Source organism: Alternaria conjuncta (genome assembly GCF_024043145.1).
Source record: "Alternaria conjuncta strain BMP 0040 chromosome Unknown scaffold_6, whole genome shotgun sequence".
NCBI lineage: Eukaryota > Fungi > Ascomycota > Dothideomycetes > Pleosporales > Pleosporaceae > Alternaria > Alternaria conjuncta.
In genome coordinates, this window is record NW_026250095.1 from 1,056,052 (window position 1) to 1,073,298 (window position 17,247).

General features: G+C 53.1%; 6 protein-coding genes across 6 annotated transcripts; 3 read left to right on the forward strand and 3 right to left on the reverse strand.

Annotated features, from left to right (window-relative positions):
• Positions 1–2,894: 2,894 nt before the first annotated feature.
• MET2 (homoserine O- acetyltransferase) lies at positions 2,895–4,366 on the reverse strand (the record flags this gene model as incomplete). Its single annotated transcript, XM_051469003.1, has 3 exons — positions 2,895–3,008; positions 3,064–4,110; positions 4,172–4,366. 3 exons carry the CDS (start codon positions 4,364–4,366, stop codon positions 2,895–2,897), a joined length of 1,356 nt encoding a protein of 451 aa, XP_051327218.1.
• A 619-nt stretch (positions 4,367–4,985) lies between these two features.
• On the reverse strand, positions 4,986–7,177 carry J4E85_004751 (uncharacterized protein; the record flags this gene model as incomplete). The annotated part of the gene is made up of 3 exons (XM_051469004.1): positions 4,986–5,637; positions 5,687–7,039; positions 7,092–7,177. 3 exons carry the CDS (start codon positions 7,175–7,177, stop codon positions 4,986–4,988), a joined length of 2,091 nt encoding a protein of 696 aa, XP_051327219.1.
• A 779-nt stretch (positions 7,178–7,956) lies between these two features.
• Positions 7,957–9,943, forward strand: J4E85_004752 (uncharacterized protein; the record flags this gene model as incomplete). The annotated part of the gene is made up of 2 exons (XM_051469005.1): positions 7,957–8,092; positions 8,148–9,943. 2 exons carry the CDS (start codon positions 7,957–7,959, stop codon positions 9,941–9,943), a joined length of 1,932 nt encoding a protein of 643 aa, XP_051327220.1.
• Positions 9,944–10,730: 787 nt separating this feature from the next.
• Positions 10,731–11,870, forward strand: J4E85_004753 (uncharacterized protein; the record flags this gene model as incomplete). The annotated part of the gene is made up of 1 exon (XM_051469006.1): positions 10,731–11,870. The coding sequence occupies one exon, from the start codon at positions 10,731–10,733 to the stop codon at positions 11,868–11,870; it is 1,140 nt and encodes a 379-aa protein (XP_051327221.1).
• A 2,229-nt stretch (positions 11,871–14,099) lies between these two features.
• Positions 14,100–14,925, reverse strand: J4E85_004754 (uncharacterized protein; the record flags this gene model as incomplete). The annotated part of the gene is made up of 3 exons (XM_051469007.1): positions 14,100–14,397; positions 14,448–14,656; positions 14,710–14,925. 3 exons carry the CDS (start codon positions 14,923–14,925, stop codon positions 14,100–14,102), a joined length of 723 nt encoding a protein of 240 aa, XP_051327222.1.
• Positions 14,926–16,453: 1,528 nt separating this feature from the next.
• J4E85_004755 (uncharacterized protein) lies at positions 16,454–17,095 on the forward strand (the record flags this gene model as incomplete). Its single annotated transcript, XM_051469008.1, has 3 exons — positions 16,454–16,573; positions 16,629–16,922; positions 16,985–17,095. The coding sequence occupies 3 exons, from the start codon at positions 16,454–16,456 to the stop codon at positions 17,093–17,095; spliced, it is 525 nt and encodes a 174-aa protein (XP_051327223.1).
• Positions 17,096–17,247: the final 152 nt, after the last annotated feature.

Genomic DNA, 17,247 nt, shown 5'->3' on the forward strand with positions numbered 1-17,247 from the left:
AAATATAAAACACGCGTATCTGCACCTTCGCACAAAAAAATCCTCGCAAACCCATGGCGCCCACGGGGATTCGCTCCCGCACCTTTGGCAGCGCCATCATGGTCTAACATGCGATCCGCGACACACGTTGGCATGCAGGGGCCGTCTGGCACATTGTGCCCCTGAGCCAGATGGGCGACGGTCTGGCCAATCCGAGTGTGGGGTGCAGTGGAGTCTCTTCGTAAAGTTGAGGATGGCGACGAATGACGGCAGGGGCGCAGCTTGAAGCAGCAAGGGGCGACACGCGGAGCCCTGTTTCACGAAACGTATCTCGCCGTGCCAAGCACGCCACTGGGCGTATTGAACGTCGTGTAGTCAGCGATGGTATGCCTTACTTGGGTACCTATTGTCCGACTGTAGTCGCGCGTGTGCGGGGCGCTATCGATAGCGATCTCCATAGGCCATTGCTGGCGTGAAGGTTCTCGCATAAAGAGGGCATGCTGGTGCGGGCTCTTCGTGTTCGATCGACAAGACCTTTGTGTCAGGAAATGTTCACGTCGAAGCCCGGCTGACAGGTCTAGACTAGGGCGTGCCGAACCGAGGCTAAGATTACCCCTGACAGCATCGCACCAATGGGCGTGCTCGCGAACGATTCAACGTGAAAAAGCCTCGTCAGCAATTTCTAGAGCATCGGGAACACTGCTCGGGCGTGCAATTTGGCACATTGGCATGCGACGAGGCCGTGGCAAGCTAGCCATTACGCCGCACCCGTAGCGACGCGGAACCGCGAGCATACCTAGGTAGCTTGCTTTTTGCCTCTTAGAGACCCATGCGCTGATGAACCCGCCCAAAGCATGTGTCAGGTATGTCAGGTACGATGTATGTGCATTTACACAAATCCACAGAACGGGTTTTGCTTCATGGATTGTACTTCTAGACACATCGAAAGCGCACAGAGCCTTCACCCAGTCGCTTCATCTCCGGCCGCTCGTTCTCACCGCTTCGAGTCACTTTGACCAGGAAAGGAAGGAAAGCCCTTGACTATTTCGATGGCTGGCTACCTCCTCGCAATCCGCCTCATTTCCGCTCTCCCTCTTTCCAACTCGATGGCCAATTCTCTTGTCTTGAATGTCTTTCCATCAACGCAGACGCGCACTTTGTTGATCTTCTCTAGCAGCATGCGATAGTATCGTGCCTGGTAATCCACCGTGTTGAAGTCATTTGCAGCCCAGAGTTTGGCCCAGATATTGACCAACTGGTCACGTATTACATCTGTCCAGTTCTTAGGGAATTCTTGTATCAATGTCGTCGACAGTGATCTTGATCTGTACATGAGAGGTGTACCATGTGGAGTCCCTTGAGGTAGCACGTTGAGGACGACCTCGTCAATAGAAGCGATCTTTCGATTTCTAGAGATGGGGTCCGGGCCGTGCTCGAATATGTGCCTGAGCGCTGCACACACTTCCCAAGCTGTGCGGTTGTAAGGAGCAAGCTCAGCTGTTACATTCGGCTCAGATATTCTGATGTCCACCCACAGCCGCTCGATGGTCGTCGTGTATGCCTTGGATACGGGTACTCTGCTACCCAGGCCTGTAAGGTGACTTGTGATGGGAGCAAGAAGGAATGATGCCCAGCTCGACAAGACATTAGTAAATGACGCGTTCCCGTCGTCTTGCTCCCTCCGAAGATCGTTTCTTTTTGTTGTGACGAGCGGCGCAGAAAGCCATTTAAAATGATATGTGCCGGAAACTTCAAAACAATCCATGCATGCAGCGAGCAGCCCTTTCCGCTTCGTTCTCTGGATAATTTGCATCATCTCCTCATTCACTTGGCGGTTGCACGCCAGGAAGCTAGCACATGTAGGCGGTCTCCTCTGTGATGCGATTAGACAGCCAAGTGAGAAAGGCGATTCAGGCTCCTGTATGCGGCACCATCCGGTGTCTGATCTGGTATCCTCTAACGATGGACGCGGTCGGCATGATAGAAGCAGCTCTGTGTATATAGCATCGCGCAATTCGCGGGGCAAGTCTAAGAGCTGTACCATCATGAACCAAGGCTTGCAGTTACTACCACAAAGTCTCAAAGATTATGAAGCTGCTGGAGATGTAGAGAAGGTGATGCGACATTATCTCCAATGAGATGAAGCCTCGCTTTGTCACCCCAGGCCAAAAATTGAACCGAATCCGAAGTCTGGGGTAATACCAGGGTTGTGTGATCGTTTCCTTTCTTCTGGGACGGCGAGTCTGATGGCGTGCCTGAGGCTGTTTCAGAAGTGCAGGTACACCTTGCGGTAGCACGAGAGACTATGTCTGAGGCGCGTTTTGGATGAGCGCAAGGAAGTCGTAGGATCGGCAGCTGTAATGCAAGAAATTGATGGGACTTGAATGATTGGATAGACTAATGGTTGTGATGCTCAAGTACCAATTGATAGGATGGCTGGCGTGCGCTGAGCTATGAAGGCACGGGGCTCCGGATCTTCCATAGATACGTGGCGTCATGCTTGGCACAAATCGTCGGATTACCGTCGGACCGTACAGTAGAGTTCGATGTCAGCAACATGCCGACACATCAACTTGTCGACTTGAGTCAGTCGAGTAAGCACACGCCGGGTTAATTCGGAGCCGCACCAAGTCACAGAGATCACAGGCGCACCAATCGATGTACATGTTCATTGAACGACAAAGAGATCTTTTTATTCCGCAAGAACTCCCGCTAGCAACGCATGTGCTATGCTGATCTAATGTAATTGGACGAATATCACGTTAACACTGCCTTGTATTGAGGCAATGACAGAGGTGACTGGGTCAGAGAAAGTTGTGAAGTAAAACCGACATGTGTCTTTCAACATGGGGATCAAAGGTATCACGTTATCCTGCTATGGCATGCAGGACAGCGGTGACTAAAGAGACGGGTATTTACGACTCTGCTGTAGCAGGGACAGAGTCTGTAGGCTGGGCCGTGGCAGGAGCCTCTGTTGCCAGAGCGCGGAAGCCATCGGTTGTGATGTTTACAGCACCAGCTTGTACAAGCTGTAGACATGTTAGCAACTAAACGGAAGCCATTCTTTAGAAGGACAGGACTTACAGCGCGGCTCAAATCATCAAGAAGATCCTCAGGATCCTCAATGCCAACGCACAATCGGATGATGTCTTCAGGCATGTTCCTTTCCTTTCTGGTCTTTTCGTCAATGCTGGCGTGACTCATGCGGCAAGGCATGCTGATGAGGGAGTTGACGCAGCCAAAGCTGACACTGATGCCCCAGAGCCTTGCGCTCTCTACAATGCGCTCACTAATGTTGACATCGCCAGTTTCGAAGGACAACACAGCGCCAGCGCCGCGTGCCATGCTCCAGTGCAAATCGTACTGTGGGTGCGACTTGAGACCAGGATAGCGGACCTTGAAGCCGTGGGACTCAAGGAATGTGGCAACACGCATGGCATTTGCTTGTTGCTTCTCCATGCGGACACCAAGGGTCTTGATCCCACGCAGCAGCAGCCAGGAATCGAATGGCGAGAGACCACATCCTGAGGCATTGATTGTGAAAAAGAGGCGATCTCCGAGCGCGGAGTCGTTGATGGCAATGACGCCTGCCATGAGATCGTGGTGACCGGACAAGTACTTTGTGCCAGACTCGTAGACGATATCGGAACCGAGATCGAGCGGGTTGAGCAACATGGGCGACATCATCGTATTGTCGACAGCGACCACGGCGGTAGGGTTCGCGGCGTGGGCGATGCTAGCAATGGCGGGAATATCGCAAATCTTTATCAGAGGGTTCGTGGGCGTCTCGAGGAGCACCATGGCCGTCTTGTTGCTCACTACTTCGCGTACTTTCTCTGGGTTTGTGGTGTCGACGTGGTGCACGATGATGCCGCCATGTGTCGAGAGGTACTTGAGCAGTCTGTTTGTTCCGCCGTACAGATCGTCGCCGGTCACGACTTCGTCGCCCGGTCGTAGCAGGCGGGTGATGACGTCGAGAGCGCCCATGCCAGACGAGACGACAAGCGCGCGGTTGGCGTTCATGATCTTGGCAAGGTGACGCTCGAGATGTGTTCGCGTAGGGTTGCCGGAGCGTGTGTAGTCGTACTCGCCGCCGCCTCCGGTCGCGGATTCCTGCTTGAATGTCGCGGACTGCGCATGTTAGCCTTTTGGCCGCCACCTGCTACCCGAGCGAGATTCGAGTGTCGCATACCTGGTAGATGGGCACAGAGCTGGCGTTGTACTGGTCGCTGCTCTCCGTGTAGACCAGCTCCGTCATGAGGGCATACTTGCGGCCATTGCGGGGCGAGCTGGGCGCGGGCGATGGCGGGAGGTTGTGGCCGTCGAGGTCGAGCGGGACGGCCGCCTTGCCAGCGGCATTGGCCTTCTTGGAGCTCTCTCCAGCCATTGCGGTTGTTCTGCGTCCGCGGTACCGGCTTGATTGAAGCCGAGTGGCGGGGCTGCACGAGTTCCAGGCGTCGCGTTGAGGCGATGACGAAACCGTTCGATGTAGGGCAAAGCAAGACCAGAAGCGAAGCAGTCTAAATGTCAGAGGGCTTCAGGTTACGGGTGTACGAGTGCAGAGGTCAAGAGTGTCACAACACGGCATCAAAGACATGTGCACGGCTGCGTTAGCCCGTCGTGTGGGGAGTCACCGCTGGAATTGCGCCATCGACAACAAATCGGCAGTTTTCCCTCGCTCCGAACATCGCCCGCGCTATCTCGCCTCCGAACTACGGGCGTCGTGGGCCCTTACCCCGGATTCAGACAAAGAACCCACAACAATACGCCTGTCGAAATTACCTGGATGCTTTTGACTATCTGATTATGCGGGTATACCTAATGTGACAAAGCTGGCTTTACAACACAATTACCATCCTCCCCACCTAGCTCGCTGTGCGCCAAAACCTGTTCGCCGTACCAAATGCCTGACCGTCCCACAAGAGCTCAAAAACCGCGACAGCGTTGAATCCAACGACAAAAGGAAATCCAGTCCGAAGCAGCCATAAGTTCGAAAAAAAACTCGATCATCGGGGAGTAATTGCAGGGAACGCCTTCCTCACGTGAAGGTTCATCTTGAACTCGAAGATGCCCTCTTCTGTGCCACAATACAGAGTCCGCCCATCCTGGCTCATGGCGAGTCCTGCCGTCCGTACGCCCAGTCTCGCATCATGTGTCGTTCGGCTTGCGCCTCGGAGACCCAGGCTGAACTCGTAGGATTCAAGAATAGGCTGGCCAGCACGGGTGATGCGAAGACGTTCACGTGCCTGCGTCAGTTGACGGATTCGACGAAGCTCGCTGCGAAGTTCAGGCGCAGTAGCATGGCTGTCGGCTCCAGGCGCATGTGCGTTAGTAGCGCGGGTTGTAGCGCGGTCCTGTTCAGCAGCCAGTGCATCTTGAACAGTGCGCCACGCTTCATCTGTCGAAGCAACTAGCTCGTTGGTCACGCGACGCGCGTGTGCCGGCACCGCGTTTGGCGAGCGGGTTAGGACAGAGTCAGTGATATTGGTGAGGGCAGCTGGGGCATTGACTGTGCCTTCGTTTATGGAGACGATGACGGAAGCCCGACGGTGAGGTGTTGTGCGCTCTTGGAGCCAGTTGCGTGAGTGAGTCTGCCCAGTCCTTTCTGCTGCCATGAAGCGAGCCATCGCGTCGGCTACCTCTCGAGCTGTAGGCTCCCTGCATCTCATCAGTCTCACACTGCCGCAGTAGTTTATGGGTCACATACGGTACAGTGTTGAGTCGCTCAGAAGTTGTGTAGTTGATACTTCGGGGCGTTACTTCCTGCTCATCCCGAGCCTCTTCAGGCTGCCTATGCCTTGTCCGCAGAGCACTAAGCACTTGCCTTTCGCGCACGGTTAAGCCAAGTGGATCGTTGTCAGACTCTACTACACCCAGCCGTCGATGTAGCCTCTGTCGCTCAGTGTCAGTTTCGAGGTATTCATTCGCGACATTGGCGGTCGTCGTGTTGCCTTCCCCGTCTAACGCGCGTCGATATCTCCTGATCAGATCCGCTTCTCTGCGAAGCTCATGCATTTCAGGACTGAGGTTGAGGTCAAAATCAGCTATCTCAACTGTCTCGAGACCTTCCTCTTTCGGATCCAACGTGAGGGTTTGCTTAAGCTTGAGGCCAGCTCGCAAGTCGGCAATGCACACCCTGCCTTGGTCTTCGCTCCAGATGAGGAAGTCCCATGGTGCTGGCGAGAAATGCATCGTCCGCACTGCGCCAGGCCCAGTTCGACTGTCCGGCCTAGTAGAACTTATCAACTGTAGGATCGCGTCTTCACCGTATTCGACGAGTTTTAACAGTTCGATATCAAAGACTGTGATGTAGCCGCATTCTGATCCCACTGCACAGAGACGTCCTGAGGGGGACCAAGCTGTAGTAAAGTAGCCGTCTGCATGGGAATGAGCGGGCCTATAGAGGTTTACTCTGTGTAGCTCCGTCCACACGGGAGGCGTTGACTGCATCAGCCCCTCGCGTATCTTATTGCTAGGCTTCCGCGAGTCTGTACGTTCGAAGAAGAAACCAATGGGGGCGTCACCGACAGCCACGAGCATTTGGCCATCGGGGGAAATGGAAGCATGGTTCATTGCGAACTCCAGGTCGATGACTGCCAGCTCCAGATTCTGTGTAAGAGAGTATATGCGCACCGTCTTGTCGTTGTTGGTGAGGACTGCGACGACATCATCCTGACCGTTGCCTTCCGCTGGCAGCTTGTGTATGGATATGGAGTTGACGATATCGGTTCCAATCTTCTCGAGGCGTACGCGCGAAGCTGCACCTAGTATGGGCGGGCGAGGCAGGCGGTGCTGGAAGTCCAAGGGCAACGAGGCGTCGACGTCGGAGGGATCCGTTGGGGGGAAGCCGGTCACCTTGATGGCGGCGAAGTTGCCGTGTTCTTCTCCCCCCACGCAGACGTAGCCGTAGCCCGAAGCCGTGCAGCGCGCTTCCCAGGGCAGTGTAGTAACGTGGGCCTGTGTTCGTGTAGCCGCATTGAGGCAGTAGACGGCGGCGCCACTCGCATAGTAGACGAGATCTGGTTCGGGGCACGAGATGAAGTGGCGCAATTGATAGTGTCTGCACCCGTCAGCGTCGACCCATGGTATTGCAGTGTCTGGCTGGCGCTCACGCGATGGGGATCTTGGTCGGGTAGTACGCCTTGTGAGCCAAGACAAAGGTCTCGGTGTCTCTGCTCAGGAAGTCATCGACGGCCATAGTTTGCGGTCAGGCAGGAGAAGGCCGCATGTCTCTGCGATGCTGGGTGGAGCCGGTGAGGCTCAGCGGCAGCAGGCACTCTACGTCACAGTTGTCTAAGCGCAGAAGGCTAGAGGGTTTGACAGGAGGGGCTGCAGACAGGTTCGAGGGCGAGATGCAGCGGGTGCGTAGGTTCTAGGTGTATGTGGGCGTGCGTTGGATATGTCGTAGGGCGGGCTGGCAGAGTCGCCGTGTCTCGCGGTGCTCCAGGCGTCACCATGGTCAAGCATCTTCCCCACACGCGAGCGAGATGCGCCAAGCCCTGAGCACCGCGACGCACGGCGAGGGCCATGACACAGAGTGCAGAGGCCGTCATCGCGTCATCCACCAGCGTCGCCCACTGGCAAAAAGTGCATTTCGCCCCATCTTCCGGAGGTAGGTCGCATGCGCAATTGTTCGTAGCAACTCGGAAGCACAGACATTAACAGCGGAACCTCGGGCGGCGATTTTACACCAAAACGAGCTAGAATCTTCTCCGAGAATTTTGTCCATCGTCAAAGCTTCCATCACTACATCATATATACCATCGCCCTCCCACCATCCACCTCTGCACCCAATCTTCTGTCGCTTGCATCCCCTCCCGCAGCGTCTCTCACATCCACAATGCTGTCCTCGAGATTATCACGGACCGTAAGCAATTGCATGCATCCAAATATACTTGACATTCTCTGACCTCATCATAGTTTTTACCGCGTGCGGCCTCGGCGGCGCGACGCACACCCGCCTTCAGGGCCCCCGCCATGTTCACGCGCGGGTACGCTGAGGGCGGCGAGGAGAAGGTCAAGGGCTCGGTCATTGGTATTGACTTGGGTACCACCAACTCCGCCGTCGCTGTCATGGAGGGCAAGGTCCCTCGCATCATTGAGAACTCCGAGGGTACGTTCATCTGGTTTTTCACCAAAATTGGCCATCCCGCTGACCCAATCCACAGGTGGCCGCACAACCCCATCCGTCGTCGGTTTCACAAAGGAGGGCGAGCGTCTCGTCGGTATCGCCGCCAAGCGCCAGGCTGTCGTCAACCCCGAGAACACTCTTTTCGCTACCAAGCGTCTCATCGGCCGAAAGTTCACCGATGCTGAGGTCCAGCGCGATATCCAGCAGGTCCCATACAAGATCGTCCAGCACACCAACGGTGATGCCTGGCTCGAGGCCCAAGGACAGAAGTACTCGCCTTCCCAGGTTGGAGGTTTCGTCCTTGGAAAGATGAAGGAGACCGCCGAGTCCTACATGGGCAAGAACGTCAAGAACGCCGTCGTCACCGTCCCCGCCTACTTCAACGATTCCCAGCGTCAAGCCACCAAGGACGCCGGTCAAATCGCTGGTCTCAACGTCCTCCGTGTCGTCAACGAACCCACCGCTGCCGCCCTCGCCTACGGTCTTGACAAGGCCACCGACAACGTCGTAGCTGTCTACGACTTGGGTGGTGGAACATTCGATATCTCCATTCTTGAGATCCAGGCTGGTGTCTTCGAGGTCAAGTCCACCAACGGTGACACTCACCTTGGAGGTGAAGACTTCGACATCACTCTCGTCCGCCACCTCGTTGACCAGTTCAAGAGGGAGCAGGGTATCGACCTGAACAGCGACCGCATGGCCATCCAGCGTATCCGTGAGGCCGCTGAGAAGGCCAAGATCGAGCTGTCTTCCTCCTCTCAGACCGACATCAACCTGCCCTTCATCACTGCCGACGCTTCCGGTCCCAAGCACATCAACACCAAGCTCACCCGCTCCCAGCTTGAGAAGATGATGGACCCTCTCATCACCCGCACCGTCGAGCCCGTCCGCAAGGCCCTCAAGGACGCCAACTTGAAGGCTACCGACATTTCCGAGGTTATCCTCGTTGGTGGTATGACCCGTATGCCCAAGGTTACCGAGTCTGTCAAGAGCATCTTCGGCCGTGACCCCGCTAAGTCGGTCAACCCCGACGAGGCTGTTGCCATTGGTGCTGCTATCCAGGGTGCTGTCCTTGCTGGTGAGGTCACTGACCTCCTCCTGCTCGATGTTACTCCTCTCTCCCTCGGTATTGAGACCCTCGGTGGTGTCTTCACCCGTTTGATCAACCGTAACACCACTATCCCCACCAAGAAGTCCCAGGTCTTCTCCACCGCTGCCGACTTCCAGAGCGCTGTCGAGATCAAGGTCTACCAGGGTGAGCGTGAGCTTGTCCGCGACAACAAGCTCCTCGGCAACTTCCAGCTCGTTGGCATTCCCCCGGCCCACCGTGGTGTACCCCAAATTGAGGTCACCTTCGATATCGACGCTGACTCCATTGTCCACGTTCACGCCAAGGACAAGTCCACCAACAAGGACCAGTCCATCACCATCGCTTCCGGATCTGGTCTCTCAGACGCTGAGATCGAGAACATGGTCAAGGACTCTGAGCAGTACGCTGAGCAAGACAAGGAGCGCAAGAACTCCATCGAGGCTGCCAACCGCGCTGACAGTGTTGTAAACGACACTGAGAAGGCTCTCAAGGAGTTCGAGGACCGCCTCGACAAGGCTGAGGCCGAGAAGATCAAGGAGAAGATCGCTTCCATGCGCGAGTTCATCTCCCAGAGCCAGTCTGGCGAGGGCTCTGCCACCGCCGCTGAGATCAAGGAGAAGACCGACGAACTCCAGAACGCCTCCCTGAGCCTGTTCGACCAGATGCACAAGGCCCGCTCCGAGAGCCAAAACCAGAGCGAGCAGCCTCAGCAGCCTGAGGGTGAGGGCGAGAAGAAGCAGTAAATGCTTTGATCGTTCAGCACTGGTTTTTGTCTTTCTTGTTGATCGCTTCGTTACGTCCAAAAGTAGGCGTCTTGCATCCTGTCATGATTGGTCTGGTTTAGGTCACGTCTAGACGTGTACATGTCCCTGCACATGTTTGAGCATCTCTGTATCATACTTTCCGACGGTTTCTCTTCTCACATTAGCGTTTGTTTTATTACCCTTACGGATCCTTGGTACACGTCGGAATTAACGAAACAGTGATATCCTCTGGTGGTCAGGACACGATGTGGAAGGGACGATATAATGGTGGAGTCATGAATGTACCATAGTCTAGAGATGCGAGATGGTAGCACTCCGCTTACTTCTCCGCTCTACAATCTACGATTTGAAATGTTCATGCTACTGTCCTCACATTTGCGCTAATATCGTGATCAATGAACCACACTATAGGCTTACATGATCTTCTGTGCCCCGCTATCTGAACCTCGGGATAACCTCATAATGTCGACCCGCTAAAGTCTTACGTCATAGCCGACCTCACAACCGTTGGCTTCCGGCCTTTGACTATGCGCAAAGTTAACCTCAGATTGAACAGCCTCTTCCTATGACTCCATCTCACATTGCAGTCAAACAAGGTTTCCTCATCGCGCGTGGGACCATCATCACTAGATCAATCGTCACCAAATCCATACACTGTTCATTGAAGTACTCTCCGCTTTGTACACCCACCGGGATCGGCCCATCTGGTACTCAATACCGACGCCCTTTGAGCATTCGACTCAGCTCGACTAAAACCAAGCCCAAGATGACAGACGCAACGAACCACCCCCTCTCCGGTCTCTGGCAACCGACGCAACTTCAGAAACTACACTACGGCGCCGACTCAGTCAAACAGCATCTCCTCTCATGCCTCCCAAAAGAGTCAAGCAAAGCCTTCATCATCACCGGAAACTCACTTGCTAGCAAAACGCCCTTGGTAAAGCAAGTCGAAGAGCTATTGGGAAACAAGCACGCAGGCACCTTCTCCAAGATTGGCGAACACGCACCTGTCGCCCAACTCGACGAAGCTACCGACCTAGTCAAGAAAGACGAAAGCATCGATACTGTCATCTCCATTGGCGGTGGAAGCCCGATCGACAGCTCTAAAGCCATCAGCTATCGTCTGAACGAGAAGACCGGAAAGTATCTACACCATATCGCCATCCCCACCACGCTCAGCGCAAGTGAATGCACCCTGATGGCTGGCTACACGCAATCCGATGGTGTCAAGACGGGTGTGCGAGCCAAAGAACTCGTTCCTCATTGCGTAATCTACGATGCAAAGTTCGCGCTGCATACCCCCCAGCGCCTGTGGATGTCAACAGGTCTCCGTGCCATGGATCATGCTATCGAGCTATTATACCATCCCACCGCCACCGAGATGCCTGCCAGATGGTTAACGCTACAGTCCGCGGCCACCCTCTTCGAAGCCCTGCCAAAGTACAAGCAAAACCCCAAAGACGAAGATGTGATCACGAAGCTTCAACTCGCTGCTTTCGCTTCCCTGGGCTTTTTGGGTTACAACATCAAGGGCGGTCTAGGCCTCTCACACGCTCTGGGGTACGCACTAGGTTCTCCTTATAGTATCCCGCATGGCATTACTTCCTGTCTCACTCTCGGACATGTGGTTAAGCTCAAAGCTCAAGACCCCGCTGCAGCGGAGCAAGTTGCTCGTTTGCTTCCTTTTATCGGCGAATCGGCGTCTGGTGATGCCAAGGCTGATGCGGAGAAGGTAGGTGATAGGGTGCTGAAGTTGGTGAAGGATCTGGAGCTGGATAGCGATTTGAGAAATTACAAGGTGGGTAAGGATCAGATTCCCGTCATCACGGAGAGAGCTACTGGCGGGCAGAAGGAAGGTCAGGTTTATGAAGCTGTTGAGGGGCTGGTTAAGGGGTTGTTTGCTTGAGTAGTTTAGAGGAGGGATGTAATGAGACGATGTAGTTCACAATTATAACAGTGCTATTCTATAAACTAAATGATCGTGAATTCTTGGAGTGGCCCGTTGCTCCATTCATCCTGATTATACAGTTCTTTAAAATCTACATCTCCTAGCGCATGATCTGCCAGAAATACCATGCTGAACATTTTGTAGTTCCCATCAGATGTCTCCTCCAGGATGAAGGGCATATTGATACCAAACAAACCAGCTACGACACAGCTTTCTAAGCCTTCTGAACATCGCCGGGGCATCACACCCACGAATCCGGTGTCCGTAAGGAAAATCGTAAGCTCCCGGCTATAGGATGCCACCAGCTTCACAAGTGTCTCGTCCGCCTGCGGGTGGTCGCCAATGTGCTGCTTGTTTTGCGCGACGAACAATGCTAAACAATCTGTCAATTCCATTCTGTCGGATTCCGGAAGCATGGAATATCCTAGCAACGCAGACACAATATTCTTGGCACCTATCTCATCCCCAAGCTCTGATATGAACTGCCAGAACCCCAGTTCGGTTGAGTGCGATCCCATCAAACGGGTTGTACCAAAGAACTTGATATTTCCCAGGACTCTACCGCAGGTGTGAAAACTTTGACAATCATCCGAAAATGCTATCGTGGGACGTGAGATACCTGTAGTATCGAGCGCTTTCTGGAAAACGCTAAGAGGTGGTGAGAAGCTAGGACCAGATCGTTTAGTCAAAACCAACATTTCCAGGTCAGGAAACCAAGAGACATTGGCGTCTTTGGAGGCATTCGTATCGAATCGATCCTAGAAGTAGAGATAGTCTGTAAAAGACTCAAGAATAACTACCATGGCAGCTTCCGCATGGAGCTGCGTGATGGACTTGGTGTAATCTGGTGTAATCGATCGTATGTAGAGATTAGAGAATCCGAGCAATCCATATACTCGATCCCGTGGATCTGTAGCTTGTAGATACGTAGTATGCAATATTCGATCGGCAAAGCTCGCTTTAGATCCAGCATCTCTCATGTTTCCAAGCTGCAGAACAGTTTCAGCTCGAGCCACCACTCCTGGAAGGTATGAGCTCATCCACGGAGATATCCCTTCGATGTTGACAGTCGTGAGGATCGGTAGGTATTGAGACTGAAGTAGATTCTCTTTACCCTCAATCCGATCCTTTATTACTTCGATGGAAAGCACGAAGGCCTTCCAGTCCATGATTTGGGAGCCATGAAAAATGATAGGTTCTTGTTGAGATAGTGTCAACTCTTGTGCTATCCATAGTCTACCAAACCAGTCTCGGCGTATTAGAAGCTCTAGAGCATCAATAAATCGGTCTATGTCATGTTCGACCAATTTCCCGCTTGACAAAGTTTCGAATGCAAATTCGCTGTCTTGACAAGGCGGTCCAAGCCATATCAGGACGTCGTTTGCTGAGGAATAAATCCTGCTCATAAGCCCGACTTGGTGGTTCCGCTCCAGTGCGAGATCCTGATTGATACATAGCGCATCAATCCATAACGCAGATGTGGAGAACTTGTCTTGTCGTAAGTATCGGATAGCAACATCGAGGTTCCTGGTGATTTGTATCACGAAGTCTTTGGTCCCCTTTATAACAGCTGGTTGCAGTGCTTTGCTGACATCAATGGTGCCATCAGTCGGATTCCAAACGTACGACAGAGCATCGTATGTTGGCTTGTCTTCCAGATCGACAGTTTTGAGGACTATCTCTATGGGTTGTTCGAAGTCGCCGGGTAGTATCTCCACGATGCGTATCTGAGTAGGCCCCAGAGGTCTGTAAGGACTCTCCAGCGCCGAGTCGCTCGTTGACTCAGGTATGGTTGATGCAGATGTATCAATACTGTCCACAGCAAGGCTGCACATAGAATCTGACGCCATGTCTATGACCGCACTTGCAGCGCATCACGGGTGGAGATAAACAACGCGCTAGATCAAGGACAATCATACGATTTAGTTCGGCTGTAGGAAGGAAGATGAGCGGTAGATGAGCGACAAATGCGGGGTACACGACGCGCCCTGAAATCCATGTCACTGCCTTCGTGGCTGTGCAGGGCTGAAGCTTCCCCGGTTTTCCATCCAATAAGCGCTCAATGCATGCGCATCAATACATTTTGCATTCACTTCCTCCTCTCTCCTATTCTAAACCCCTATGCCTAAAATGTCCTACTGGAAATCAAAAGCTTTAGAGAAGGCCTTGATATCCACACAAAATAATCTAAGCCTTAGCGGCACGAACCGCATTGATCTTTCCAATCAAGAACTCGCCAGCCTCCTCCGCGTCATCGCCATAGCTGAGATGAGGAAGTAGAACAGCCCCTGCGAGGTTACCGTCACAAACCGTGTCGCGAACGAGCCCACCGCAAAAGATTCGGAGCTTGTCGCGGGGGAAGTTGGGGATTTGCTGGTTGTCACGGCGGTTCTGGGTGTCGCCAAAGGTGACAACACCCGCGATCTGGTTCTTGACACTGGTGGAAAGATCCTCGATAGCACGGTGGTTGACTGCTGCACCTTGACTGTGGTCATGATTAGTCTCTGAATGAGTTGGACAAAGGCCGGTACGTACGAGTAACCACCGCAGACGATGATAGCCGAAGGGCATTGACTGTTGATGTCTTCAAGAATGCCGCGCATCTCGCGCTCAGAGACGAGATCGGTGCCACCGGGCAGATAGTTGGTGGAAAGCAGCGCTGCATAGTCGACGCCCTCAATAGCCAGGTCGTCACCGTATTCGCGGCGCAGCTCATCGCCAAGTGGCTGGCCGATGATAGAGCCCTGTTCTCTCAAGTTAAACCAAAACACAACTATGCAGCCCTCGGATGACTTACCATATTGCCAGCTTCGGTAGATCCTCGAGCCCAAACAAAGATGACGTCTCTACATCCGCCACCCAACCGGCTGGAGAACTCATTCTCGGTCAAGCTGGTGCGGTCAAAGAAGATTTGGCGTGTCGCAACCACGGCAGACCCCGAGTTGGGGAGCGCGATAGGCGTGGCAGAAGAGGTGATGGCCAGAGCCAGGATGGAGATGATGGTGTTCATCATGATGAAAGTAAGAGCGAAAGATGTGTTTGGTAAAGAGACTACGGCGTAGAAAAGCGAAGGCGAAGAGAGAGCGAGAGTGAGTGAAAGGCAGAAGGAGCTCGTTGTTGAAGCTTGCCGGATGGTTGTGAGGTGAAGATGCCTCATACTTATACACACGATTTGCCCAACCCTCCTTCTCATTCCACGCTCTCCTCTACGTGAACGATCCCGTCTCACCATCAAGATCTTGGTGTATCCCAAGAGCAGTTCGCCGACGTTGATGCCTGAGCCGAGGCAGCTCTTACTCCTCTCCACCACCCAATTAGCTAGAGCCTGAGGAGGTTCTCTTCAAGTGGCCAAGAACACAGTATTATACCAAGACACGGGGAGGAAAAGTAAAGCCTAAGATTAGAAGTTGGTGTGTGAGATAGCAGATAAGATACAGGGCCTGTCCTAAACCTCACTCCTGATGGTTCTGGACTGACCTTGGAAGACTTTGGAAACACCAATAGCTGCTCGTAGAGCATTCGATGCACCTCGGCAACTTATTGTGTATGATTGCATGACTCTTAGATCGTCTGGGGTGCATCGGCAATTCGACGCGAACGAGATCTTTTCAAGGTTGGATTCATCGTATTGTGTCGCAGGTCCTTGCGTCTGATCGGGCTTGGCTTGCCGTGATTGAAAGCTAGGTTGGGATTGTCTTCGTTTGCACCCGTCCATGCAGAAAGACGTGGGACCACGGGATTAGGCGTCCCGCCACGGCGATGAACTGTTGCTTACTGTAATCTTCGCGGTTACAACCACAGCCATATCGATACCTCAGGCATGCACTCACCTCGTACTGACGGTCATTGCTTTCGACTCAGACAAAAGACGACTGTGTTCAAGATTGATGATCTGTAGCCGTGAGCAACTCAAAAGAACGTAATTGGTGTAACGCGGAGGATACTACCACACATTACTGTCAAACGTACACAACTCCCCATACTACTTCATTCCTGGTCTTCAACTGGCTGCAATCATGCCTCGGTACAAAAATCGAATAGATTAAAGGTTCACAAAGCCAAGAAGATGTTTTGTGCAGATGATCGCAACACCATCGACACCCTTGTCAAACATGTCACAGTTGCCGAGGTCCCATTTCAGCCACCACAGTCATCCAATCTTTCAACGACACAATGCCACTCAACCTTGTCGTATCTTCCTGTGACGTTTGATAGGGATGAAAGTTGTGTTCGAGATGGGCGAACTTATAAGGCACTGTTGTCTCCTGCCAACATATGCGTAACAGCAAGCTCTACACAAGCAGATCAAGTTCACTGCCCACGAAGATGCGCTACACTTCTATTGCTCCTCTTTTGGCCTTTGCATTCTTTGCCACCTCTTCTGCCCAAGAGGAATGTCCCGAGCTGCCTAATAGCGGTGTGGAAATCGGGGAGCCGGTTCCAATCGTTCCTGGCGATGTCCCCAGAGGATGTTCCGACTACGAGATACTCGTTGGTAAGCTGCAGTTCAATGACCGCAAATGTCTACCGCAACATTGACCATGTTGTTAGCTCGCGGAACCAGCGAGCCTAGCTTCCCAAAATACGGCGTCATCGTTGGTGACCCTGTTGTGAGCAACGTTTCAGCGGAACTGTCTGGAGTACAGGGGTATCCGGTCCAGGTACGATATCCAAGTATTGCTTCGAACATAGCATCGCTAACTGAAGTTCTCTCAGTACCCAGCCAGCTCGCAAATTATTTCTGGTGGACGGCAAGGTGTCGATGACATCGTTCAGCGCTTGACCGCGCAGTCTTCCGCCTGCCCCAATCAGACCTTTTCTCTGGTCGGCTACTCGCAAGGCGCTAGCATCATGCACCGAGCTGCAGATAGACTGCCTACTTCTCTGTTCCCCAAGATCAGGTCGGTTGTCATGTTTGGAGACCCAAATTTGAGACTGGGCGTAGTTGGAGATAAGTTCCCCAATGGCCTGAAGGCAAAAGTGCTGCAGATTTGTGCAAAGGGCGATCCTGTAAGTATATCAACCCTGCTATCCAAGGGTGGGAAACAAACGAAGCTGATCATGGAATTTAGGTCTGTGACTCTGGGTCTTGTCAGTTCTATCACTTGACCTACATCCGTCCCGAATACATTGAGGGCGCCGTGACATTTATCGTGAGGGCTTTCAAGGGTATGGCCCTCTAGAGCGGTACTAGTGGTTTGCCGGTCTGTGGACGGTTTCTCTGATGTATCAAGGCATTTTGAGCGAGTATTCGGCCCTTCAGAGTATGTAAGATTGAGGAATAGAGTGTTGAGAAAGGTGATATACATATATGTATGGTCTGAACCGGAGCGGT